This window comes from Microtus ochrogaster, chromosome 1 (genome assembly GCF_000317375.1).
Source record: "Microtus ochrogaster isolate Prairie Vole_2 chromosome 1, MicOch1.0, whole genome shotgun sequence".
NCBI lineage: Eukaryota > Metazoa > Chordata > Mammalia > Rodentia > Cricetidae > Microtus > Microtus ochrogaster.
In genome coordinates this window covers 105,051,049-105,078,606 of record NC_022009.1, presented here as the reverse complement: position 1 = coordinate 105,078,606, position 27,558 = coordinate 105,051,049, and the positions used below count along the sequence as shown (strand labels likewise).

The 27,558-nt window shown below is 44.3% G+C and overlaps 1 protein-coding gene across 9 annotated transcripts in view; it reads right to left on the bottom strand.

Moving 5' to 3' along the window:
- Positions 1–27,558, bottom strand: part of Dclk1 (doublecortin like kinase 1) — a 278,154-nt gene that overhangs the window by 11,287 nt on the left and 239,309 nt on the right. For 5 of the 9 annotated variants that reach the window (XM_026778638.1, XM_005343991.2, XM_005343992.2 and 2 more), the window contains 4 exons: positions 26,242–26,319; positions 25,828–25,924; positions 23,091–23,171; positions 11,660–11,773 (listed from right to left, as the gene is read on the bottom strand). In XM_026778638.1, the coding sequence (XP_026634439.1) occupies positions 11,660–11,773; positions 23,091–23,171; positions 25,828–25,924; positions 26,242–26,319 (370 nt within the window). Of the gene's footprint in view, positions 1–6,755; positions 6,830–11,659; positions 11,774–23,090; positions 23,172–25,827; positions 25,925–26,241; positions 26,320–27,558 lie in introns of all 9 variants that reach the window. The other 4 variants (XM_013348343.2, XM_005343993.2, XM_026778680.1 and 1 more) reach the window with 1 other exon arrangement.

Here is a 27,558-nt window from a genome sequence, read left to right as displayed (position 1 = left end):
TAGAAGTGGTAGCTTTTGACTCTGACAAAAGCCCTGGCTGCCCCTGTACAGCCGGTGACGGATGGCTGCAATATGCCAGTTACCGCAGCAACTCCGGTAACTGCACACAGCATAGTTGGAAATCTAAAAGGAACTAATATCTATCACTGAAATAAAGGACACCTCTTGTCTAAAGAGGAGAATGATTTGGCCAGTGAATTATTCCACTGAAGATGAGTAAGCCTGTGTTCCTCATTCTACTCGGGTATTGTAAATTCGGTTTCTGACATTAAATTTGAAAATGTGTGCAAGTGAACCTGAACTTTGTCTATCTGGTTGGTCCCTGTGCAGTGTTAGAGGGGGAGATACTGCAATAGCAGGGAAGGCTGAGCAGAACTCAGGAATAAGAATTGTAGTTGAGCATTGTCTTTGTTGCTAGGAGGCATCCCATAATCTCTGTAAACATCCCTCTTGTCTGGCAACTTTAGCTTAATCCTCTTGGAAGCAGCAGTAGGTAGAAGTTGGGAAAATTAGCTTTTGTCCTAGCTTAGCTAATGATGTAACCTTGGCCATGCCTCCTTCCTAGACTGTCTTCTAGGTTCCTGTGCCTGCACTGAAGGTGTGTGTGGGGTGGGGGTGTCTTCCAATGCCTGATCCTCAGGAAAACATTCACCTATGAAATTCCACCAGAATGCTTAATATCCCCATCAATCTACTGTAATGGGCTGTGTTTTCTCTTAGCAAATAATAGACCTCACAGTCTATGGATCAAAAATATTTCTCCTGTGCAATGCAGGCAGGATTCGCAAGGGATGTACTTCATTTCTGTGGTGTGGCGATGTTTTCTGTCATGGCAGTAATTATTGGATTTAAGAAACTACATTTTTCAAAGGCGCCAGTGTTGACGACTTTCCCTCTTTGGCTTTTCCTAATTTATTGCCAGCCATCACAACGAGTCTTCATTTCATTAATAAAAGAACATTATTGTGCATTTTGCCTTTTAGCCCATCCATTATTCATACTACCTAGGAGGCTGGGGCATTAATCTCAGGAAACCGCTCCTTGCTAACCCTCACTCTGTAGGGACTAAGTTATAATTTGCTGGCCATTAAAATTAAACTAACAAATCGATCCGAGTATCCCTCCTCGTTTTATTGTGTTTATTGTCATGGTTATTACTGTTCTGTTTTGTTTGGCTGGGGTATCCTTGGAGGGCCTTGCCAGGAACTGCTAAATACCTGGAGACAATGGCATAGATCTTCCCTAGAGTAAAAGTCACCATTAAAATGGCCAAAGGAGGCTTAGAAACCAAACAACCTTGTGTGTGGCTTCTTCAAGGTGACTCTCTGAAGCATTATTTCCCATTTTCCTAGGAAGGCCAGCTGGTTTCTGTGTCAGCTAACTTGATCGGACACAAGACTTTGAGACTAGGTGTTTAAAAGAATCTCAACTAGCCTGGTCCTACCTAATCTTCACAGCCTCTCATCCAAGGGTTTCAATGGTGGCCTTCGCAGGGCATTGAGCATGGGCTTCCAGAGGCTTGAATTTACTTTCCTCATCTGCTCTGCAGCCTCTGGTTCCCTTATAGAAGAGAAACTGAGCTTCCATGTGTCTGATCCTCACCATGCTAGCAAGCTATGGAGCTACCACAGACGGAGTTTGTCCTAAGCAAATCTGTAAAATTTAAAGACAAGCTAAGTCTCACAGTATGTCGGGGCTAGCTGGTTTTATTGTAAATACATTTCTAGCTTAGCCAAAAGGTTTGCACATACTCCTGCATTGTTAAAAATGAAAAATCTCTAGAGTATCTTTGATGCGGTGGTCTGGTTACCTCAACTCTACCTTTTTAAAAACTCATCCAACCCAAAAATTCCTTCTTTGGAGTTCAACTATTCGTTCATTAATTTAGCAAAGATACTACTTCAAATAGGTCCCAGCCCTAGTCTCATGAAATTTTCTTCTTTTAATAGATGGTACTTTTAATCTAGAATGACCCTTCACCCTTAAATACAGGGTTAGGAGACTTTTCAATGGGCCAGATAGATAAGCGTTTCGGGTTTCAGGTCCTTTGGGTCTCTGATAGAACTTTTCAAGTCTGGGCACAAGCAACCACAGACATGTCAATGAATGGATGCAGCTGTGTTCTAATAGAACCCCCCTCTTTTTTTTTTTTTTTTTTTTTAAAGAAAATCAAACAGAAAGAAGGCTAGATTCTGCATTTGCTGTAGCATGCTAACCCTGTCTCAGAGGACGGCCTTTTAAACTCACGCTTCAAGATAACTCAGCTCTGCACACCTGAGTGAAGACAGCTGTTGCAAACGCCTGTTAAAACTCAGGTGCTTGCCAGAAGAATGTTGGAAAAATTTAGGATTCCACCTCAACAAACATCAGTTTTCACAGGAGACCGGCTCTGCTAGGCAGTGGCTTTCTAACCACAAGGCAAGCCTTCCTGATTTTTTTATGGGGGCTGGGACAGGTGAGGGTACAAGAAAAATTGGTTCCAAACCTTAGGCTTTGTGTTGCCAAAGCTCTCTTCTCTCAATGGCTGCCAGGTTTTAACCAAAGTTCAAGTCATCCTGGTCTTTAACGTGGTGTGTGCTTATCATGTATTTGAGAATCCTTTGACTCTGGCTTGTAAACATGTGTATTCTTTTTTAGATAGGCTGTGTGCTGCTCCCTGGGAGAGAGGTTCCCCTGCCTTCCCACTTTTTCATGCCTGATTTCTGAGTCTCTTCCGGGAGTGTGACTAAGGCCCACTTGCGAAACGTGGCCGAAATGTGTATGCAGAAAAGACTGGAGATGCTTACTTGTAAGTCAAAAAGCGATGTAAAAATAGATAGCAAGCAGTACGTAGTAGATACGGAATTATCCAGGACCCCCGGGGGAAGAGACCCCTTCAATTCACACCCACTGAGGAGGACTTAGGTGTACCCCACTTTCCCCTCCTTCCTAGTAACAAGTCGAATTTACAGAAAGATTTATATGTTGTTGTAATGTTCTCAGAAGAGGCCTCTGAAAACAAATCAAATGAACAAAATCAAAACAGCCATCTGTTTGGCTTGGTGAGGTGTGACCCAGGTGGCTCACTAGTGCTGGATTTTTTTTTTTTTTTTACTCATTTTGAGACAAGGCTTCCCTGTGTAGTACTGGCTGCTGGCTGGTCTGGAGTTTGCTACCTAGGCCAGGCTGGCCCTAAACGTAAAGGGATTTACTTGCCTCCTTCTCCCAAGTGTGGGATCAAAGGCGTGTAACACCATGTCTAGCTATTCCTGCCCTTCTTGTCTCAGCAATAGATACAGAGTGCTCTCACTTGGTTAGAATCTGGCCTGAGACCTCAGGGGTTACCAAGGAACAACTGCAGGGCCCAATGCTCACTGTTTTCTGGAAGCTTCTCTGTTACCAAAGCGTGACTGACTTTGAAGTTTGACTCGTTGGTTGCTTTAACCTCACCCCTCTGTTACGGAAGAAGCCGGTGGTTGTTACAGAGGCTTCTGCTCTTCCCCACTAGGCTCTGGAACTCAGCACCGCAAGGTCAATGTGACATGCCACCAAGCAGGCCTCCTTGGCCATGGCAGGCAGAGCTCTGTCTGTTGGGCTCACAGTATGTTGAGAATCCTATCTGGCTTAAACCAGGGACACCTCTTTCAAACCTGCACCCAGCAAGACTCATTTAACAGAACCCTATCCCTTTCCACAGCTGAGCAGGACAGGGTTGGATAGCCTCCCAAAGCCGGAGCCCAGCGGTGGCAATGCCTCATTACTCAGTGCTGCAGGGGGGAGGGGGCTGATACCAATATGCACATTTCAGTCACATCATGCCTGGAAACTCAATCACCCCTTTGTCCTAGCTCACCTCCCCATTCCAGCTATTTCAGTACCGGCGTCCTCTCCGGACGTTTGTTTTATTTAACCCAGTTACTTCATTTTTGCCACGACCATGGTCTGCACACTTCAGGTGCAGAATTCTGTTCTGTGTGATCTTGGCCATGGCACCAGCCACAGGGGCATCTGTACTTGGGAAAGGCAGAAATAGAGCGATTCGGTCCCTAGGAAAGGGTAGGGCAGGACGTGACTTGCAGCCAGGAGCCCCAGCAATGTTTCCGGGGCTAACCGGAAGTGGAATTCTGGAGTGTGGACCAGCCTAGTGAGCTTGGGCTTTGGGAGGTAAGGCCTCCTAGATACATGGGCCAAGCAGTCAGAGAATGCAGTTCCCTGGCTGTAGGTAGAGAGTGGAGTTGCCGAGAGTCAGGGTGTGAGAGAGAAGGAAAATGGACCCCCATCATGTCTCCACATCACTAAGATGTCAATTAAGAGGATCCCACCGATCTGGGGCACCTCATGGAGATGGTTTTACCAGCTGACACCCTCGCGTGAGCTACTTTGTAAATCCAAGCGGGACTCCGGAGTGCTTTGCCACCAGCGCTTATAAACACAGCAACCGGGAGCAGCCGGGTCGTTTGCTGGCAATGATTGTTTATGTTGAAAAGTTGGCCCGCCACCCTGGGTAGATGAATGCTCCCACTTCCACCGAGATAAAATGGAAGCATTTGCGATCAGCAAGGGGAGCACGTTCATTCTGGGTCTAAATGGCATTATAAAACTTCCTAATTAAGCGTAGATAGCAATGAGACTTCAGTGTCACGTCTCCAGTTTAGCTTTACATACTGTGTGCGCTGTTTAGTGCCGCGGTTAACTATAAACATTGCTGTTACTGCCCCCAGCTGGAAAACAGAGCAGTTTATGTGCGGAAGAAAAAAGAGATTATCTCCCATCTGCTCCTGCCCATTATTCAGGGATGTGTCATTCTGTCTGCCGAGGGGAGCCGTCGCTAGCTTGTAGTTAGTCTTTTTAATACTGGGTCACACGTATTACTTGTTATGGTTGCTTGACACACTGCGCCTACCCTTAATTCGACGGGAGTTTTGTAATTCCTCAATATTTCTCCTTCTTTTTCTGAAATTAGATGGATTTTTAGGATGCCAGTTTTTCTTTCTTTCTTTTTTTAAACACAAACAAGTATAGATATAATTAGACACACTCAATGCCTGTTTTCCACTGTCTATCAATTCTACGTCCGGCTGATATGCCTCAGGACAGGAGACATAAGATAAGAAAGGCCGCAGCATGGTACGATTCAATTTACATAGAGTACGAAAGGGGCAAGACTAATTAGCACAGGTAGACTTTTCAGTTAGTCTTTACCCCTGCGACAAAGGCATCCTCTGGGAAGGGCCGGGAAGGGTGCTGGGGATCTTCTGTGCCTAATACAGAAGTTGTTTCAGGAGCCTGCGCAGTGTGTGGAACATACTGGTAAGACTAGCTTTTGTGAAACGGTGTACCCGCCTATATTATCTTCAGTGTTAAAAAGTCGAAAGCTGGGTCTGTGTGCAGGCAAATCGTAATGAACTCCCCTCCCCCAAAGCTAATTTACTTAGGTAAATGAAGCACTGAATGTGGGACCCTTCCCTTAGGCCTTCTTTGGAAAAATCGCATAGAAGTCTTACTGTGGCTGAGGGTTATTCTATGGTAAGCAGATCTAGAAGTGATCATGACCTTACTGCATTTTTGATTATTTGTCTGAGTGTGCCCTATTCTGGTTTTCTAAGCCCGTTGTTCTGCGACCCTAATTATAAAAAATAATTAGGAGCAATAATCATAGGGCAAATTTATACATATTATCTATAAAGTGTATATGTATCTATCCACAGATGAGTATAAACTTATTTTGGTAAAACTTGGCAGTCTGATCCAAGAGACAATGTCAGGCAGACACTGCTGCTGCCAGCAGGCTCCATTATTTGAGGAGAATAAACGCCAAAGTTGGGGGCTTTTCTTGGCAAGTGCTACACCAGGGAGCTTTTACCTGGAAATCATTTTGGAGACATTAAGGTGAAGAGAAGTTCGCTAGAACTTCTCAGAGTTCATTTCTCAAACCATCAAAAGTCATCTTGCTTGTGGATAACTCTAGAGCAATACACACACAATGCCCCTTGCAGGAGGTGCCAGGGCCATTGGCTGGAATGGGGAACGATGGGATAGAATTCATAAGCTGGTTAAACACGTCAATACTTCCCATAGACCCCCTTGCTCAAGCAGATAAGCCAACTAAAGAATCTGACAATCACAAAATATCAGAAGTAAATTCATGCAGTAGCTAGTACATAGAGGGGATTTCGGGGAGAGAGGGAGGAAGAAAACGGTCAAACGAAAACAGAACGAAAAGGTGGAGAATTTGAAAACACAAGCTTACCAACACACACAATGCATTCTGTAGCCCGCTGGACTCGGAGGCATTTCTACTGCTAAGGTGTAAATGCATTGTTCCGTCCTCTAAGGTTAAGGTTGGGCTGGATGACTTTAAAATGACAGTATATGCTTATATAGAGCGCACACACCAAGGTGCTTCTGTTGTTCCGTTTATCACAGGACAGAGGAGCTCTGGAAACATCACTGCTGCAATCAGCAACATCAGGCAAATGCTTTGGCGTCAGCATGGGATATACTGTCCTTTTAACCGTACGGGGGGGTGGGGGGAGAGATCGATACTGAGCATGTGCGATGGAAAGAAAGCTGGCAAATGTCAGTGTGAATAATGGGTGAAAAAAAGGAATGAGGGGGCGTGGCATCTCAATCAAGATTCAAATGAAACCAATAAAGCAGCATATGGACTGGGGAACAAATCAAAAACATGTTTATCCACTGAAGGAACTGGTAAAATGGAGACTGCCAGCACGTTGCCATGGAAACACTGACTGTTGAGCTGCACCATCTCATACCTTATCCAATACATTCCTGGTTGCTGGTAGTAGTCCAAAGACCCTGATCTCTTGATGGTAAACCCGTGGTCCAGCTGAGCAGAGAGAAATGGGGCAACTCAGTGGATCAACATTGTGCTCAAGAATTAAGACTCCAGTCCAAGCTCTTCATCAACTACATACGTACGCACACACAGGGATGAGGCCTCTCCTGCGGAGCAGCTAGCTAACAATGCGATCTGCACATTGAAAATAAAATAAAAACAGAAAAGAACACAAATCCCTTCCGAGTATCTTGGATGTCAATTTGTTAGCATAGAGGCTAGTCTGTCAGACACGTTTCTGAATATCCATTAAAGAATGTCCTCACTTTGGAAAGCTATGAACGCCTCTTCTGTTTCGATAATAGAAAATGCTTTACAGTTAAACTGAAACCAGCATTTAGTCACTGTGAGCACGCAGATTGGACCCCCTCCCCGACAACACCCAGGAGGCTTGAACTCCCAGCGTTATAACTAGGAAGAAAAGAGAAAAGATGAGGGTTGAAAAGTGGGCACATCACAGACATTTAGAGTTAAGAGAGAGTTGATCTTCAAAAATATAGTGATTCTTAGTTATATTCCTGCACTAAAGGGATGTGATAGGACCAGTTTCTCTGGGAAAATTAAATCAGATGAAAAATAGCTTTCTCTGAACATTAAGTGCTTAGCATTAACAAAAGGCAAAGTAAGTACAATACCAGGTAAGTTCCCAATACCACGGAATAATATGTCAGCGTTTGGCACCTGGGAATAAAATCCTCAGGGCCCAAATCTGGAGAACAATAAATTGTCCTGCTGCTTGCCTGTGCCCCTGTTCTGCCCACTCAAGATGCACCTTGCTTTGGAAACAGAGACTCTGGAGTCCTTTCAAGTAGCTCACTGATTCGATGCTCCTGACAGCTTCTACTTGTAATTCACAAAAGGCATTTCAAAAACGTGCCAGGGTACCAGGCATTTAACCTAAAAACCACTCTTGAAGATTGGGTGTTCTGATTGGAAACTAGGCTGTACGAGTGTTCAGAGAAAGCAATGTGAGATTTTAATCTTCAAAATTATTTCATCTTATTTTTTTAATTTTTTTTTAGAAAAAAATGTAGCTCGCTTGCTCTCTAGGAGCCGGTTGTGTGGTTTCTATTTTAGGCCACAAAGAGGGTGGCAAGGAACTAGTTCTCTACTGCCATCTACAGGCAGAGTGTCATAGAGCAGGGCACCAGGGCTACTGAGCCAAGCTTCCTAGCATCTCATATTAACTGATTAGTATGGATTTGTTCAATTAGACGGAAACGCTCTATTTGCATGAACAAAATTCAAAAGGACAATGTTAAAGCATTAGGAAAATTATCAACTAAAACAATAAACAGCAACAAATGGGGGGAAAATTGGAAGTGTCATCTTAGTTGGGTGCTTCATCAAGCCAAGCAAATCTAATCATGCTTCCCCCACCCTCAGCTCTCAGGGAGTCCACCGTTAAAATGTCATTTCTAATTCCATTTCATGTCTATAAATTGCATTTTAATAACCTTTTGTTTCCCTATTTTTTTTTTAAACTCGTCCGGCTCATATGAAAGATGGCAGGGCAATGGAACCCTTCTCAGGGGCAGAATACCTCGGTTTATGGACAGCGTGGATCCTCCCCCTGACCACACTGCCTGCTTCAACAATATTAGGTCATTTTCCATTCTTTCAGAAGGGCCCCATGACCCCTGAGATCTCCAGTTGGTAATTACATTCCTAGCCAATTGGGGATGCTTGTGCAGCCTTCACATGAAGTCATCATTTGACCCTTCCCTTGCTCTCAGTAATGCATGGAACGAGAAACAGGGCAGAAAAAGCAGCAACGCGGACAAGCCAGAGTGGCTCAGACCGTGCACGCGTGCTAAGCTAGACTCGTGTCAGAGATGGCACCTGTGAAGGGGGCGTGCTTGGTGACACTCTGTGTCTCTTGTGTCACAGACTCCCGTAGAGTCAGTGTTGCTCGGCGCCAGGTGGATGTCTGGCTGAGGGAAGGCAGTCCTATGTAAAGACAAGTGGCGTGACTGGCTGTTTCCAGAAAGAGCAAAGAAAGAAAAAAAGTCCACACACTGACACCCCAGTCTAAATAAAAAATATTCCAGGAGTGCATATAATTAAAAAAGAAGAGGACTATGCAAGACAAAGACAATTTAAAGTAAAAGGCATGTGTTTCGTAGCCTCCTGGGAGCACATATGCTCAAGGGAAAATAACTCCAAGGAAACTGGTTTTTTCAGTTAATTTATCAAACAGAAATCATCACTGGAGAAGTTCTTATCACAAGGAGGTTAAAACCAGAATTATGAATTTGTCAAGTGATCTTCATAGACTACACCATTCATGAAAGATATTTAGTTCACCTCCCACTGAAGTCCTGCTCACCAAGGATTATTGCTTTGTGGTCATACACAAGAGTTTGGGAGGGCATACTATTTAATACGAATATTATTTAATCTTGTGATAGAACTGCTACAAATACTTAGTCTTTGAGAAACAAGTGTATGGAATTTGCCAGTGCTATTCTGAAAGCTAAAAGCAAGGCAGGCCCAGTGGCCATCTTCTGGTTCCCAGCTCTGCCCCATGCAGGCCTTGTAACGTCCCAGGAGTCTCTGCAGAAGGCAGAGATGCTGATGTGGGAAAAGCATCCTGGAGAAGGCATGTGAGTGTCTTTCGACACTGGCATTGATATCTTTTTGATGCTTGAAATTTGAATGACAGTGGTTGACATGCAAAATATTCCTGAGTGTAGTGCTGTGCAGTGGCTAAGGCATCTTCAATGTGCGTCCAATTCACGTGTCACTTTAAGTTAGTACGCTGTAACGCATATTTCTATTGTGGCTTGGTTGCCATGGCAAATATGTTAGTGATAAACGGAGACCTCTCTGTCACAGTAGCATTCATGCTGGGCACAGAGCCTCACACCACTGGAGGCTGAGATACGAGGGCTGTTTCAAGTTTGGTTGAAGCCGACCTGGGCTACATAATGAGTTCTAGGTCAGCATGGTGCACAGGTGAGACCTTGTCTCAAAAAGAAAAGTGAAACCAAACTACAGCAGCCACAACAAAAACCAAAACCCAATAACAAAACAAAGCAAAAGCAAACAATGTCATTCAAAATGCTGTAGTCGTGATTCTTAGGAAAAAAAATACCAGTGACAACTGGTACTCTGTGGAGATATTTTTATGGCGTTTTAGCAAATTCATAATTTAATAAATTCATAAATATTTGGTTTCAGAGTTTATCAGTGTCTGATGAAAATAGAACTTGCCCTCAAAGATGTAGTGTTTGCTAACTGGAAAATCGCACAGACATTTCTGTCCACAGTGATTACAGGACTCACCGAATATTTTAAACAATCCATTACTAAACAGCCAAAGTAAACTCAACCAAAGACCGATTAAAATAAAATTATGGAGGAAAAAAAAAAAAGAAAACCAGAAACAAATGACCCAGGTGGGAAAGATGTCTCTTTAACAAGCAAGGAGCCCTGAGCAGGAGCAGAGAAACAATTGTTCTTGTGGACAGGGTGCTGGCCATCCAGTCCAAAATGGTGGCCCACTGGAGCCAAATCTTTCAGAACAGCCAGACCCAAGAAAACAGAGTTTTGGTCTCAATGCGCAACCCCAAGAGATAGTAGCTTGCAAAAATTCCTAGTGTGGATGTTAGCTGGTGACAAACACTGGAAAATACAGAGGACAGCTGATTTTTTTTCCACTGAGTTTTTTTGGAAAGAGATAAAGAGAGGCAAAAAGAGCAGCTTGAGTGTGTAAAACCTCAGCATTGCTGAGGACCATCCAGCAGAGTTTACGTTCCACGGACAGCCATCTGTCGTCACCCACGCTGTCCCTGGAGGACTGTGAGATGGGAACAGGAGCTAGCTTGTCTTTGTGCCATCTGCAGAGTTAGGAAGTCCCTTCATACAGGTAACTCTCAAAGCAGTCCCTACCGAGTCTTAGCTTTGGCACTCTAGCAAGTTCAAAACCGAAAAGAAAAGCAGAACGCTGCAACACCCACAAAGAGGAATAACCAGGAACCCTGCTCATGAGCTGAGCAGTCGGGCCGTCCACAGCATGAATACTCTCCCAAGACTCGCCATCACCCTAAATTCTTGGCTGAGAAAAGGGGCACAGCCCGAGTGACTCTCACGGGGAGTGTGCCGCTAAAATGGACGTAGTCTGGCTAAAGAGGAAACTGTGAAAAACTCAAGTGATCTGAGATGTGGATATATGCACTCCAGAATTTGACACCGGACCAATTTAATCTTTGTTAGAGAGGCTATCAGATTACGTATAATGTATGCCTGCATGTGTAGAACGGGGGGGGGGGATCCAGTGCAAACTCATCAGATAAAAGGGCACATGATAAAAGATGTCAACTTAACAAATTCCTAAGGAGCAAGACCTTGTGACGTCACTGGGTATTGCCCATAATTCAGTCTCCCTGAGAATCACTGTGTTTGCTTTCTGCTGCTTCGCCTTTGCCCTAGATTTAGTACAAACATCTATGCTGCTCAGGACTCTGCTCCGCTGTCTCCCTCCCAGCTCTCCTTCCCTTGCAGTTCCTAGCTAAAGGACACTGAAGGCTTTACCTGAGATCCAAAAAGTTTAAACTGGCACAGAGTCCAGTTTGGGGAGAGGGTTTTTTTTTTCCCTTAAAAAAATAAATCATGAAATTAATATAGGCTGCCAGATCCCCTGAAGGTGTGGGATAATGAGGCACTCGGGGAGACACTGCACACACACACACCACCTCCCCTGCTGTCTGAAGAAATGACCCACTATGCTGTCTCTGGGAGGAATCTCGCAAGGAATGTCTGTCTCTCGGGTGGGCTGCTTTGAAAAGGCAGGGGTGGTTAGGTATTTCAGATGCTTACTGCTACGACAGAAACTCCGGCTGCCGTGCTGTTCGGCTTGGGGCCCGTGTTGAAATGCTTCTTGATCTTGCCAGCTACTGACAGCTGATGCTCATTTTCTGGGAGACCGTCATCCTGGAGGATAAAAAGAGCGAGAAACAAAGGGAAAAAAACATAAAAGGAAAAATGAGACACACGGAAGTGAGGTCACAGTCTGAGTCTCAGGTCAGCATCTCAGAGACCAGTCAGCCAAGGCTTTCTCTTGAGGCTGGCATTAAAGGACCCCGCCACTGTCTTCCTTTCTGTCTGTCTTTTAATTGCTGGCCCTACACCACCAGACCCTCGGAGGTTTGACTCCAAAGCCAACATATTCTGACTTCGGTTTCTAATAAAATCTATTTTCAACCTCCGCCCCATGGACGTATGTTCAAGGAAAAGTTAATATGGCCAACTCAAAACTCCCAGACTCAGCACATCCTCCTCTCCCTCATAGCCCAGGATTCAGATCTGAAGCTAAGGAGATAGGCAGACCTGGTCGCACACGTGGCCATAAATAAACTTCTTTCTCCCCCATGGATATCAATTAGTCATCTTAAAATCCCAGACAGCCCTCTAGACAGACAGTTCTTCCCTAAGCTTTAAATCCTCCCGACTGCCTTCGTGTTAGCTGCTGTTCCGACTCTGTCCTCACAAGGACGCAGCCCCTGCTAACGCTGCTCCTATCAGCTAAGGCTTCTGCTCTCCGCTGAACACACCACGCTCCCGGGCCAACAGTGACCAGGGCTGTCAGTGCGCGTCACTTACTGGCTCACGACGAAAGGCCGCGTGATCCTTGAATGGTGGGGCTGTACTTTGCTGGCGGTTGGATCCCCAGGTCTGAGCACAGTGCCTGGGCATATGTCGCACATTTAATAAATAATTATGGAATAGATGGATGGAGGGGCAATGGGGTGTGTCTCACTGTCTGGTAAAACCCAACCCTGGGAGAGATGCTCGTTTCCAGTCCCTAGTTTTTTCCTCCCCCTTTCAGCACTTTACATGACATTTCTAATCTGCTGTTCAACAAGCCCCACACGCGCCCTTGATGAAGGAACTGCTCTCTGCATACAGCACGCAGGCTCTGCTCCTCCTTTAGCACTGGTCATTCGTTTACCTAGCGGATATTAGCCACACGTCTAGACGGGAACCAAGATTTCGCTAGTTGGTGCAGGAAATGATAGCAAGAGATAATATGAATGGATCCTGTTCTTTGGGACTCCGGTCTCTCCTTTTCTTGAAGACTTAAGTCCAAATAACCTGTTCTAAGACATTCTCCTCACTTAAACACAGTCCATTCCAATGGCTTTTTGTTAAGTCCCCAATGCCTTTTATTTTGTCAGTTTGCTCATATACTTGTATTTTCTGGTATCAAGCTATCTTATTAGTCTACCATATAATATCTGTCCATGATCTACTACTACTATCTATGCATCCACCTGTCCATTATTACCATGTTGTACCATGTTGTGCTGCCTATGCCAAGTTTTCTGCAATCACTAATGCAAGCCCTTGCTTCTCCGACCTGTGCACAGTAGGTATTCATGCTCTGATGAACACATGGGTTAATGGTCAGAAGAAGGAATTAACTAATATGTCTGGGATTTTTGGAACACATCTGGAAGAAGCGTTTCCAACAGTGCAGAGGGAAGGATGTTCCCATTTTACGGAACAAGCCAGAAATAAATGCGGAGGTGGGACGGCACTTGGGGAACTTACAGAAACAAGGATGGGTGAAACACCTACTATCCTGAGGGTTAGATTAAAGATGCCAGGCTGTGGGAGAAAGGAATGACCTCTACCCTCTGGACGCCTGTGTTCTAATGGGGAGAGAACAAGCATATGCTACATCAAATTATGAAAGAAATCAACAAGTTAAAAAAAGAGTAGTTATGGGGCAGCTAGTTCCAAAGCTTGGTGGGAAAACCCGGTGCTGGTGAGAGGAATGAGAACATAGGGCCCCACTGTGAACAGGCTTAGAAAGCTGTTCATGGGGGATGGGTTTGACCCTGTTCTTAAAGGTGGCAATAATGCTGACAGGCAGGAAGGAGAGAAAGTGGTATGGTTCTTTGATGCACAGTGTGTCAAAGTGGTTAAGCTATTGCCCACCAATCATGATATCTTAAGGTAAGAATTTATTTGGAAGAATAATGGCAGATGAAGCAGAGAGAACAGGAGAAGACTGTTCAAAATCAGTAGAATTATATTTTAAAAGTGGACAAAAGCAATGGGACCTCCTGAAGCTAAGAAGCTTCTGTAAAGCAAAAAACATGGTCAACAAGACAAAATGGCAGCTTACAGAATGGGAAAAGATCTTCACTAATCCCACATCAGACAGAGGTCTGATATCCAAAATATACAAAGAACTCAAGAAATTGGTCAGCAAAAGACCACATAATCCAATAAAAAAAAAATGGAGTACAGACCTAAATAGAGAATTCTCAACAGAGGAATCTAAAATGGCTGAAAGACACTTAAGGAAATGCTCAACATCCTTAGTCATCAGAGAAATGCAGATCAAAACAACTCTGAGATTCCATCTTACACCTGTCAGAATGGCCAAGATCAAAAACACTGATGACAACTTATGCTAGAGAGGATGTGGGGTAAAGGGAACACTCCTGTATTGCTGGTGAGAATGCAAGCTGGTACAGCCCCTTTGGATATCAGTGTGACAATTTCTCAGAAAATTAGGAAACAAACTTTCTCAAGACCCAGCAATACCACTTTTGGGTATATATCCAAAGGATGCTCAACCATGCCACAAGGACATGTGCTCAACTATGTCCTTGGAAACAACCTAAATTCCCCTTGACCTAAGAATGGATAAAGAAATTGTGGTACATTTACACAATGGAGTACTACACAGCAGAAAAAATAACATCTTGACATTTGCAGGCAAATTCACTCATTTTGAGCGAGGTAACCCAGATCCAGAAAGACAATTATCATATGTACTCACTCATAAGTGGCTTTTAAACATAAAGCAAAGAAAACCAGCCTAAAATTCACAATCCCAGAGAACCTAGACAACAATGAGAACTCTAAGAGAGACATACATAGATTTAATCTACATGGGAAGTAGAAAAAGACAAGATGTCCTGAGTAAATTGGGAGCATGGGGACCTTGGGAGAGGGTTGAAGGGGAGGGGAGAAGCAGAGAAGGGAGCAGAGAAAAATGTAGAGCTCAATAAAAATCATATATATATATATATTTGATATATATATATTTGATATATCCCTGTTAAAAATGGACAAAAGCTATGCTTCTGTTTTGTTAAAGATTTATTTTGACTCTATGTATTTTTTATGTGTGTATTTATGTGCACCACATGTGTGCAGTGCCTATGGAGGCCAGAAGAAGGCATCAGATTTCCCAGGAACTGGAACTGGAAAAACAAATGGTTGTTACCTGCCAAGTGGATGCTGGGAACTGAACCCAGGTCCTCTGCAGGAGCAGAAAGTACTCTTAACCACTGAGCCATCTCTCCAGCCCCCAGCAATGCTTTTTAAAAAGACTGACGTAATGTAACACATGTGGGCGATGAGTAGCCTCCTCCTCAGACCCCTAGGTGTCCACTATCTAGTTTGTGGCTCTCCAGGCAGCTGGATGGTGATAACAAATATGTAGCCCAGACTTTTAAATGTGGGGCAAATTCAGGGGTATATATAAATGCCACCCCTGATGTTGTATTATGAAAATGGTACCTGACATTTAAGACAGTCAAACCACCCTTGGAATCTAAGTTAATTTTTTTCGAGATTATTTACGTATTTCACAAGGCATGGAATGAAATGGAAAGTCTTACCAATGTTAGAATTATGCCTCTGGCTCAGTTGGGGGTTCTTGAATTAAAGGGACCCCTCTCATACCGAGATGCATAGTGGGTCCCGTTGCACTTCACTGGGAATGTTGCAGATAGATGCTACCCATGTCTACGTGCAGTTCCAGGACACTCAGGGAAGAGATTGATGATGACCTTTTGACTATGAAATAGGATGGGAAACTATGCTGGGGAAGCAAATTTGGGTCAAAGAAACTTGAGTCCGACTGTAGTCTTAGGATAAGTTAGAGGAGAGAAGAGAGTTGAGAGTGAGCAGGAAGTGACAAGTGTGGAAGCCAAAGGAAGGCGAGGACCATGACTTTCTCCCAGCTAAGCTGAGGCTAGAACAGAACAAACAAGGTCTGTGTTTAAGAGGCGGGGAGGTACGCTGCCAGGAAACGGCAGGCAGAGGAAGGGAAAGGAAGAGCTAATTATTGGTGGCCCTACGCTAACAACACATACCTAATTCCCTTTATCCTTAGACTAGCACCCACAAGCACCCACAATAATCATTATCAGTCCCATTTGAAGATGGACAAACTGAGGCTCATAGAGGTGACATCCTTTGCTCAAGGTTAAGTCAAAAGTGAACCATGTCTTTCTACTAAAGCACACTCCCTCAAGAGGACATCCACTCTCATAAAGTCTTAGACTCCAAGTTAGCTAAGTGCCAACTATTCAGCAAGTAGCCGTGAGGTCAGCAGTGAGTTTGGTTGGGGCAGAAGGAACCAGAGGATACCTAGACAGGTTTTAGTGGAGCCTGGGGAGAATTTAGAGGCTAATGAGAATGGAGGTGAGCACGGCAGGGGAACGCTCTCCCAGGACATTGTTAGAAACTTCTCTGTCAAATGAGACGAGGCATCCTTTCATCTCTGACATGGAAAACTCATCTAATAGGGCCAGGGCTCTGGGGTTGTACCAGAAGGGCCTGGCTGACCTTGCATGAAAGGGAAGCGGTGCATTCCTGAGAGTGTGGACCTTACTGATGCAGGTTGTGTTAATAGCTTCAGTGCAAACGAGAAAGACAAGAGAGATTCAGTAGGTACAGCCATCACTCACTGTCTAGACAGACTCATCCCGCCCCTGGGCTGGCACCTTTGCCCATTTCCCTTCACCAGCCTCTCCCAAGCAGGTTCTTGAGGAAAAGCTCTGCTTCCACCATCCTGCCTTTGACTTCCTCCTCTTTTTCCACGCTGACTCTGGCCCGAGTCTCTTGTCAGATCTCTCAGTGACTCTTCTGAGTTTCTGAGGCCTGGAAATTCAAGCTCGCGGCCTTAAATTCCAGTGAAGGTTTGAGCTTCCATGGGACTATCCCATCAGTTGACATGGAGGCAGGGGGATGGACCAGATGACTCTCATGGGGCATCAGCGATATCTTGGATTTAATAAATTTTAAACATTTCTGCAATTAAATAAGGTGACTCAACTATAGGAGGTCACAAGCACACACACACACACACATGCACACACCACTCACAATTCATTCACACTTTAAAACACAAGCTCTCACACACACAAACATACTCACATGTTCAAACACACACACACACTCTCACATGTTTACCCACAAGCTCATACACACACATACGCTGCAAACAATAGACTGTAGCATTTCTTGATACATTTTGAAGGCTTTGAGCATAACAGAATTAAAAGACATAAACAATTGGATTTTCAGGGCTCTGATGTATACTTCAGCCGTACAGATTGATGGCGGGAGTTAGCTAACTTTCTGCCTTGCATCAATGCAATAAATAGGACTCACTTAAAAACATGTATTTTTATATATACATCTTTATCACTATTACTTAGAATAGATTATGTGCCAAAAATGTGCTATGAATTTTCTAGATGTGACAAACCTGGCAGTATTTTACAAATAGCTGTAGTATTATTACCATACGCTCTGGTCTGGGAGCCGTTGCTGAAGTTGGACTCAGGCTGGCTGTGGTTTAAGGCTAGTGGTTTGTGATTTAGAAACTCCCATCCACCACTTGGCAGGACATCGCAACTGACAAGAACAAAATTAGTTTGCAAAATGGAAAATGAACTCTCCCAGCTGTCCGCCGGAGAGCTAACCTCCTGGTCTGCATTCTCTCAGGACTGCTTAGGAAGAGCTGTGGTGAGGGGAGATGGGGGGGCTCGGATGTGAAGTCACTCGGTAGGGTGGATTCTGCTTTCCTGGGGAGGCACGCCGGGGTCACGCGTTAGAAAAGCTGCCTTCCCCCATGGCTTTTTGGGTTTGATTCAGGGATCTGGTTTCCAGTCCATTTATTGCCAGACTCTATTATTAAAAATACCTGTAGATTTATGAGAAGCAGGGCAGCCTTGAATAGTTTACTATGAGGATATTCCGATTTAGTTTAAAATAATGCCCAGTTCATGAGCATGTTCTACAATCCCTCTACCTCCCAGGGCGTTGCCCCACTGTTCTCGTTAACAGCCCCAGCCTCACACTGCCCCTGCCAGGTACTTCCAGCCTTCAGCTTTCCCTGAGTCTGTACTTCACACTGTGCTTCGTATAAGGAAAGAAAATGCCCAAATGGAAGCGACTTTTCATGTCATCATTTGTAATACATGAATATAGATAAGTAGTTTTACATTTAATTACAATGTCGCTGGAGTTCATTCACTTATCACCCATCCCACCTGCACAATAAGGGGCGTGTATCTGTACTCTTGTGTGCATACAATAAGGGGCGTGTATCTGTACTCTTGTGTGCATACAATAAGGGGCGTGTATCTGTACTCTTGTGTGCATGGGCGCATGGGCTTGCTTAAGATACCATCTAGGCTTCCTTCTTCTTCTCTCCCTTGCTCTTTTTCTTCTTTTCTTTCTTCCTCTCTTCCTCTCTTCCTCCCTTCCTCCCTTCCTTCCTGCCTTCCCTCCTTCCGTCCTTCCTTTCCATCCTTCCATTCTTTCCTTCCTTTCTTGCTTTTTTTTTTTTTTTGAGCGTCATGGCTCAGCACTATCTTTCCAAAGGAATAATTAGGTAAGATAAAGAAAGCAAGATTAAATTTAAAGGCTAGAAAGAAACAAGAAGTCTCAGCTTGGTTCTAGACCTAGCTTGACTTCCTTAAACCCATCTTTCCGTTAGAACAGAGTCTGAAAGCTGTCCTGGCACCACAATCACGTGGGGGCTCTGAGAAGCCTCCGTGCTCAGACACAGTAACAGAGCAATGAAACCAGAACCTGGGAAGGGCAAATCCAAGCTTCAGACCTGCATGAGACTCTGCGGAGCTTCACGCTTTGGTGTCTTTGCGTCTTATTCACCACTGAGCTCAGTAAAATAATGGAGAAAAATGTAAATTAATAAAATTACAGTATCGGAGAGCATAGTGATATTTCATTTATATTTTAATAAATAAAGCTTGCCTAAAGATCTGAGAGAAAAACAGCCCCACTGGTCAGCCCTACAAACCAGACAGTGGTGACACACACCTTTAATTCCAGTAGCCACACTAGTTTGCCACAGAAACTGGGTGGTAGCTGTGCACACCTTTAATCCCAGCCCTAGAGAGGAATATAAGGTGGGAGGGGACAGCTCTCAGACACAGTCTCACTCTGAGGATTCCTGGAGCCAAGATGACCATTACGGACTGACGTAGAGGTCAGTGGCCAAATGTTTTGCTTTTCTGACCTTCAGGTTGAACTCCAATTTCTGTCTCTGGGTTTTTATTAATTCTGCTACAGGAGAGTGTTTGGAAAATAACACAGGCTAACAACAACAACAACAAAGCAAAGCGGCACATAAAATTAAACATAATGCTTATTAGATCCTAATTACAAATAAGAGGTTTGGTTTTGGAAGTGTCTGGTTGTCTGAACTTTTTCCCAAGATGCACCACTTTCCATAAAATCCCCATTTCAGGACAAGTGTCTCATGTCAGCCCCCTTATTCCTAGGATGAGTAAGATATGCTCTTTCCTAGTCCTGTTAGGCACAAGGTGTGCCTGCCTACGTCATGTGACTCTACAAAAGGGGGAGATAAGGTATGAATGAGCTGTCTGTGACAGTTCCTGTCGGCACTTTGCAGCTGTATTAAAGCCAGCTTTGATAAGGCTGCTGTGCACCTCATCGGGGAGGAACTCGAGGCTTCCAAACAGAATCATCTGGGGGTTGGTGGGTTTATTCCTTAATTCAGCTTCCCACATACTAACACATTCTATGATCTCCGTTGTGCCATTGTGTGACAACAGATGACACAGTTCCTGGCTTTACCTGTATCAAAGTCAACAAACATTTACTAAGTATCCAAGAGTTTGAGTTTCAGCTAGCCAATTTTTCCACCTTTAAGCATCCCAAGAGGTAGACAAATTGATTTTATTTCCCCCTGACCTACTTCCTCTGCCAGGAAAGAGGCTTGGGAGAGAAACAAACTTGCCTGAAGTTACATAGGCGGATGGGCCTCTGTTCCCCTCTCACAAGAGGTTTCATATCAAGAATACCTTTTCCATGTGGCTCACTGGACCCACCTGATAAGCCATCCATCACCCATGACACTTTCCAGGTCAAAGACAATGAGGAGCAAGGTAGAGTTGGTACCCAGAGCCTATTAAAAAGAAACTTGGACTTGCTTAAAGGATGCTCCAGGATGAAGGTTAAAATAAGTGACCTTTGCTGACTCCATTTTTTTTTCCTACTGCCTTTCTGCTCTACTTTCCGTTTCATAAGAAATCACCCTTTCAATTCCAGGTGGACCACGTAGAAGGTCGTCGTATAAGCAACACAGAAAATCAGAACAAATGAGCAAGCAGAAAATGGCTCGCGCAGACACCCAAGGGGCTTACGCGACTATCATTACTTTTAGTCCCCTTAGGGAGAGGCTTTCCGTGGTGGCCAGATATAATCTGATTGCCAAATGCAAAATGTCTTGTTAAATTTATATCCCTGTAAGCCCCTAATTCATTTATTTTGATGGCTTGGTCTTTTGTGTGCTGACCTTTACTAGGCTAAGGACCGGTCGCCAAAGCTTCCTGGGCAAATTTGTTATTTGGAGGCAAAGAACACAAGCGGTTTCTGACTTAGCTGCCATATAAAGATAGTATCAGTGTGAAGCCAGCACTTTCCACACCAAATTTTAAAAAGGTTTCTCTAAAATCATATGTGTTTTTCCCCCATCAGAATGTCAAGCTTACTTTGTCTTATTTTAAACCTAGATGCTACATTTGCTTTTTAAAAAGTTTGTTTATTGTTGTTGTTTTTGTTGCTTTTTAAGAATCAGAGAAAAATTGAAATGAAGCAGGAATCCAACTGTGCAGAGGCTCAGTACTGTAGAATGGAGTGGTCGGACACAGGGTTTGTGGGAGAAGCTGTGTGTAAGGCAGCTGAGGGGGGCAGATGCTTGTGCTGAGGTGTGCGGGCTGTTCCCTCCAGAGGGTGAAGCCAGAAGGTACCCTTTTATTTGTGTTTTTACCCTGGCTGGGTTGTGGATATTTTAGTAGGGTTCCAGCTGTGTCTGGAACCCCTCATAGATACAGATACATTCATTAGGGTATCTTGTGGTACATACCATGGCTTTCTGGAGCTGACCTCTGGACTATCCTTCCAAGACCCCTAAAGGACTGAGCTCTTGAAGTTACCCCATCAAGCCCTCTATAGCATTCTCTATAGAAGCTTCTGGCCCAGCCCTGCTCACAGCCTGTAGCTGTTGGTTAAGTTGGACAGAGCTCCTGGAGGGCAGATCTAGAGACGGCGACAACATTTTGGGGTGTCTAAGATGGCTCTTGTCATCTATAAAGCACTTTCCTTTAGGAGGTGATGCTTCGAATTTTACCGTTAAGTCTGTGTGGTCACCTGTCTCAGCTTTTGCAATCCGATAAGTTGTGGGTCATGGATGTTAAATGAACCCGCAAAGATCATTCTAGATCAATTACTGCCTACGGCTGGCTTATAGCTCTTCCATCTCACACACCTGAGAGAAGGCGTGACCCCTGAGTTAGAACAGCTAGTCTGAAAGGGCATTGAATTGAGGTAACATCACCATGAGGTCAGTGTCCATAAGACGTTCTTCTGGATTTCCAGGGTTTCCACTTAAAACAAGGGCAGAGATAGAGTGTGGTAGGCTGGACTCTCCAGACTTTGATCTTGTAATGTGGGATGCCTGTCTCAATTCCAAGTGTGGCTACTTGGGGGAACACCGTATCGTATGGCTTCAGTCTTCTCGTCCGTGAAGTGGGGACAATAACTGACTATCACACTGCCTCTCCTATAGGCTTGTTACCAGACTCAAACAGGACGCTGTCACAACCTTCCTACTCTACAGTAATATATAATTTTGACTTAGCATCCTGACATGGAGCTCAGTGTGAGTTGCCTTGCCTCACTGTCCCAGGGATGAGGAGGTGAGTACCCTCACACACATGCGCATTTGAGAGTCTCTGCTGGGGAAAAAGGCCTGAAAGAAACCTTGGCTCACACCCCTACATGCTCATATTAGTGAATATTCTCCTGGTATATAAAGATAACGTTCACTATGGTGTGCAAGCGTGGGAAGTTCTAGACTGCCAGCCCACAACCATCAGTAGATCCTGCATCAGTAAGGTCCCGAGCATGTGACACTCTGCAGGCCACCTCACCAGGTGAGAGTACTTCCCATTCACGCCTTGTTCTCCATAGCAATTTTAGAAAGGAGCCACGTGACCATTTGCCAAGGTGACACTTCAGAAAAGGGGAACGGGAATGTTTTTCTTGGTCTTCCACCTAGAGCTACATCTAGCGGAGCAGTGGGGAGGCTGGCGGAGTCTGTCAGGGAACTAATGGTTCTGGGAGTGTCATGTCTATTTCTGCAAACATACCTGTACCTGTCTTCTACATTGGCACCAAGAATCATTCAACCAAATCATGGAGCCTCCCCATCTGTCAGCGGGGACTGCATGGTGACTGGGTTAGGAAGTTACCAAGTGGTGGGGACAGACATGATCAATTAATATGCACAGAGTGTTTAAAACAGGGCCGCAGACTCTGGAACTTATGCCCTTTATGAATATTAAGCATCATTCCCTATCAGAATTGTCTCACTAATCATTTGTAGAGAGATACAGGGTGAAAAATTAGTGGCTTTTCTAGAGGACGGTTTTATTGCTGAAAAGTGACCAGTAGACCTCAAAGGGCTGCGACATGCCATCATTCAAGAGCTTGGGAACACAGCCTCTAAGCTGTCACCTTAGAAGCTCGTTTTGAGGAGGCCACCAGGTGCTCTGGGCACACTCAGGCTTGAGAGGTGCTGAGCTGAGCTCTCAGGTGCAAGCAGAAAACCTTGGTTCCTTGTATTCTGACATAGAAACTGACTGAGAGCATCTGCACCATCTTAGTGGTGGTTATCCAGCCTGGATCTCACCACAGAGAGCTGCTGAGAGATAGGAGGGTCAGGACCACACCCACATAGACCTCCCCGATGGAAGGCAGTTCTTCAGAAAGCCAGTAAGATGGACACATCAGAGGCCTCCATGGAATACATGGGTGACCTCAGAGTGGGGAACCAAGCCAAATGCACTTCAAGGAAGAGGCGATACCATTAGGAAATCTGCAGATACAGTTTTAAAGGGGCGCCAGCGGGCGGCAGTGGCTATAGAGAAAGAAGGTCACTTACGTTAACCCAGGGATGCTCAAGGACCTGCAAGGCTGAAAATCTCTGGTCCACGTTAACCAACAGCATCATGTTGATGAGTTCCTGTGAAGGAGAATATTAGACTCCATTTATCCAACCCTGGAGGGAGGAGCTGGGGGTTTGCAAATTCAGAATTGCAATCTCAGTTTGGAAAACCTCACAATCTAAATCATGTCACCCCACTTACCCATGAATTAGCTGGATCACACTTTCAAACGTTAGACTGTGAACTTTTATGCAGCTTAGTTGATAGAAAAATAAAATGAAATCAATATTTATGTAAATGCTATAAAATAAAATAGCTTTAGAAGCAAAGAAATTACTCATGTTAGACAATAACTTTTTACTAGGATGTAATACTTTTAAGTCAGATTTCATAGTTGTATAGATGTCACATAAAAAATAAAGAACAGTTTTGGTGTTAGAAAATGGCTCAGGGGTTAAGAGCACTGATTACTCTTCCAGAGGACGGGGTTCAATTCCCAGCACCCACATGGTGGCTCACAACCTGTAACTCCAGTTCCAGGGGATGTGACACCCTCTTCTGGGCTCTACAGGCACTGTACTTATGAGGCACATGCACACATGCAGGGCAAAAAACACATATGTATGAAATAAAAATAAAATCTTTTAAAAAATACTTGAAGTTTCTGTTTTGACAGACAAAGAAATGGGTCCTTATCCTGATTTCCCGGCAGCATGTTTAAGGCTATAGAAAATGAGTGAAGGATGATTTGCCAAAAACTAGTTGATAAATTAAAAACAAACAAACAGTTTTCTGGAGATGCAGCATTAGGGGGCACAATGACTTTGCCACGCATCTGCCCACTTTGGCTTATGAATGGGTAGACACATGTTATCCAGTTCTTTATGGGCTCTATGGGATTCCTGTGATCTGAATCCCTGCACGCGGCAGTCGGAGGCAGGAGTATTCAAGTCTAGCCTGGGCTACATAGTGAGACTATATTTATAGATGAGGCTGTCTTTGCCTGTCCCTCAAGTCTCTCACCTCAGGGTCTTTATTTTACCCTTCTCTCAACTCCTGATATTTCCCTAAGTTCAAAGGTGTATATGGTGGAAGAAGATGAGAGGCCCATGTCTAGCAAATATCATTTTATGTACATAAGCTCCCGTCTAAGCAGAAGAGTTTTGAAATTGAACTCTGCTTCAGGAGAGAGAAAAAGCCATATGCACTGAATGACCAGAAAATGACCATGTTCTCTACACTGGATTTTGGAGAATATGAGCCAGCACTTCTGAACACAAAATAGCTTGAATATCTTTACTCAAAACAGCTTTCAGATTTTGAATTTTTGTTTAAATTTTGCAATATTTACAGACACATAATGGTATCTTGAGGATGGAAAAACAAATCAAAACACAAAATTTAATTGCTTCCTATGCACTTTATATGAATAGCCTGAGAAATCCCTTTCCTAATATTTTCAGCCTGCTTATATTTGACTCCAACCTGTCACAGGTGCAGAACTTTCCCCTATGGGATGACATGTGTTGACACCCAAGTTTCAGAGGTTATTGCCTTTTGGATTGGGGGGTTTTCAGACCAGGACTGTTCAATCTATAAACATTTGAAAGAGACGAAATTGTCCCCCCTGAGGTCTCCCAATATAGGAGCTAAAATTATTCATTCTCTTAGATGCAGATGTATTGTTTTAAAATTTGTTAAATATGCATAAAGTTCCCACTCTGCTCACTTTCACATCCAGTGTGATGTCATTTCTGTACTTTCACTTTGCTGTGAAAAAGTACACCCCTCACCCTCCATCAGAGGAGCTGATCTTGGGTTAGCAGGGTGAAGAAGCACAAGGTCCGTCTCTCCTGCCTCTGAACCCCAGGCACCCTATGAGTTTGGACTTGAATAATGACATCTCCATGACATGCTTTTTGGTCATTTCAAACAAAGGCTGAGGCTGGGCTCTCTTCCCTCTGATTAATCAGTTGCTTGATTCACTTATTTATAAACCTCTCTGGTTTATTGACTACACAGAACCACTGGTTTTGTACTGGTCGTGATGTCAGAATTGCTGATGTGGCAGTGAACTAAATGGGCAAAAATCAGGGGTTAGAGGGATAGCTCGGTGCTCAAGAGCATTTACTGCTCTTGCAGAGGACCTGGGTTCAGGTCCCAGCATTCATATCAAGTGGTTAGAAACCCCCTGCTACTCTAGTCCCAGGCAAACACACAAATGCATACAAAACATTTTCATAAATGGACAAAAATCCTAGCCTTCACAGAATCTACATTCTAGTGAGAGAGTCTGGAAATTAATTACCTAAGTAGGATTTGATCTCCTACCTACATTGTTTATGTGGGTTATATATGTTTAAGTAGGTGGCTATAGACGGACAATTATATGACAAAGAGGATGGCCATTCTATTTTTGAGACTAAGAACACATGTTGTACAGAAACCAGAGAAGGAGGACAAGGCGAGGAGGACAAGGTGAGCCAGGAAATGTCAAGAGCTACAACTGGCACCAGGGGCCAGAGGTGGCTTCCCTGAGAGGAACCATGCAGGGAAACAACAACCCTGTGCAGAAATGTGACTGGAGTGACAGCAAGATGGTGGCCCTGATGTCCGTGATGTCCTGGAGTCACATTTTATCACTGGTCTGTTAGTACATGCTGGTTTAATTAGAGTCAATGCTTCCACCAAGGCACCAGGCTCCAGGGAACAGGGCAGCGATGAACCCCTTACCTTAGCAGAATCTGACACGTTGTCCCAGTACGGAGGTGGGAAGTCCACTTGGCCCATCAAGATCTGGTCAAAAAGCACCTCTTGGTCATCACCACTCCTGTGTAGACAAACAAGAGAAAGCTGAGCTCATACCCCTTCAATGTGCAAAGTATGCTTTTTGTCTGAGCCACTGAAAATGTCAGTATGCAATTGTTTTGGTAAATTAACAAAGAATGAGGTTAAAGACTGCATGAGGAAGATTTATGGTATGCATGTAAATGAGCATGCAATATGGAAAAAAGAATGAGGATGGCAAGTGTGATTCTTATTATGCTCCCCGCTGCTACAGGCTCCTTTGTGCGAGAAGGGCAAATGGATCATTCAGAGAGCAGAGAAATGACTTGTTAGAGCTGAATAAAGCATTGCTGCCCATACCCACGGAACGGAGGGAAACCGCACAGCAGGATGTAAGTGATCACACCGGCTGCCCAGATGTCCACCTTGAGGCCATATCTGACAAAAGGAATGATGCTGGAGTTAGCAAAGTCAGCCAGGACAAATTACACAGTCCCAAATCATGACTGCCAACCCAAGGAGACCAAGCAAAATTTAAAATATCTGCCAACTGAACGCAAACCCCAGAAGAAAGTTCTTTCGCAGTATGGGCAGGCGCTGTGCAAACTGCCACGGGAGGGAAGCCGTCAGCAGTCCTACCTGGCTGTGGTGCCTGAGGACCACAGCAAGGCCCGGCTTGCCAAGAGAGCCCTAAAGGTACAACGGTGACATTGCTGTCCTAGAGGTAACCAACAGCTGTTTAATTAGACTGAAGACTTGGTCAACAGGAGCAAAACCATGCCAGCTATCCAGGGCTAGTGAGGCCACTGATCCTGAAGAAGAAGCCCTTTCTTTTCTTTTCTTTTCTTTTCTTTTCTTTTCTTTTCTTTTCTTTTCTTTTCTTTTCTTTTTCGAGACAAGGTTTTCTGTAGCTTTGGAGCCTATCCTGGAACTAGCTCTTGTAGACCAGGCTGGCCTCGAACTCACAGAGATCCACCGTCCTCTGCCTCGAATGCTGGGATTAAAGGCGTGCGTCACCGCCGCTTGGTGAGAACCCCTTTCTTCCACTGTACCAAAGCAGTACAGTTCCTAACTGCGTTTCTATAATTTAACCTTATACCCTACTCTCTTCAAAGAAGCATCTCCTTGCAACAAAGAGTCCATTGTGGAAGCCACACCCAGTCAAAATGAACAGGACAACTGATTGCGGGGTGACCAGAGCTAGTGGATGCTCACACAAATCATGCACTCAGGGTTCAGTGAACATCGTGGAAGAAGGGGTGGGAAGGCTGCAAGAGCCAGAGGCCCAAGAAATCCGATGTGCAATTGTGTCTCCAGTTTGATGGGGATACTCATGATACCTCAACAATACAGCTGCCTAAACAAGATCTGACTAAGGACAGCACCGGTGGACATGCTAATGGTGAGGAGGCAAATCTTCTGGGACTCCAACCCTAGACAAAGAGCTGTAAGCAACCAAGGAATGCTGACATCTGAGAGACAAGAATTGTCTTCCCCAGGGTTGAACATTGTAGTTGGTTATTCAATGCCAAGTGGTCATCCCTGAAATCATACACATAGAAGGAACAATAAACTGACCCATCAGGGGTCATACTTACACATTAAAGCACATGTATATCGGATAATAACAAAAAGAGGTCATGAATTCTAGAGGGTCTGGGGGGAAGAAAGGGAAGG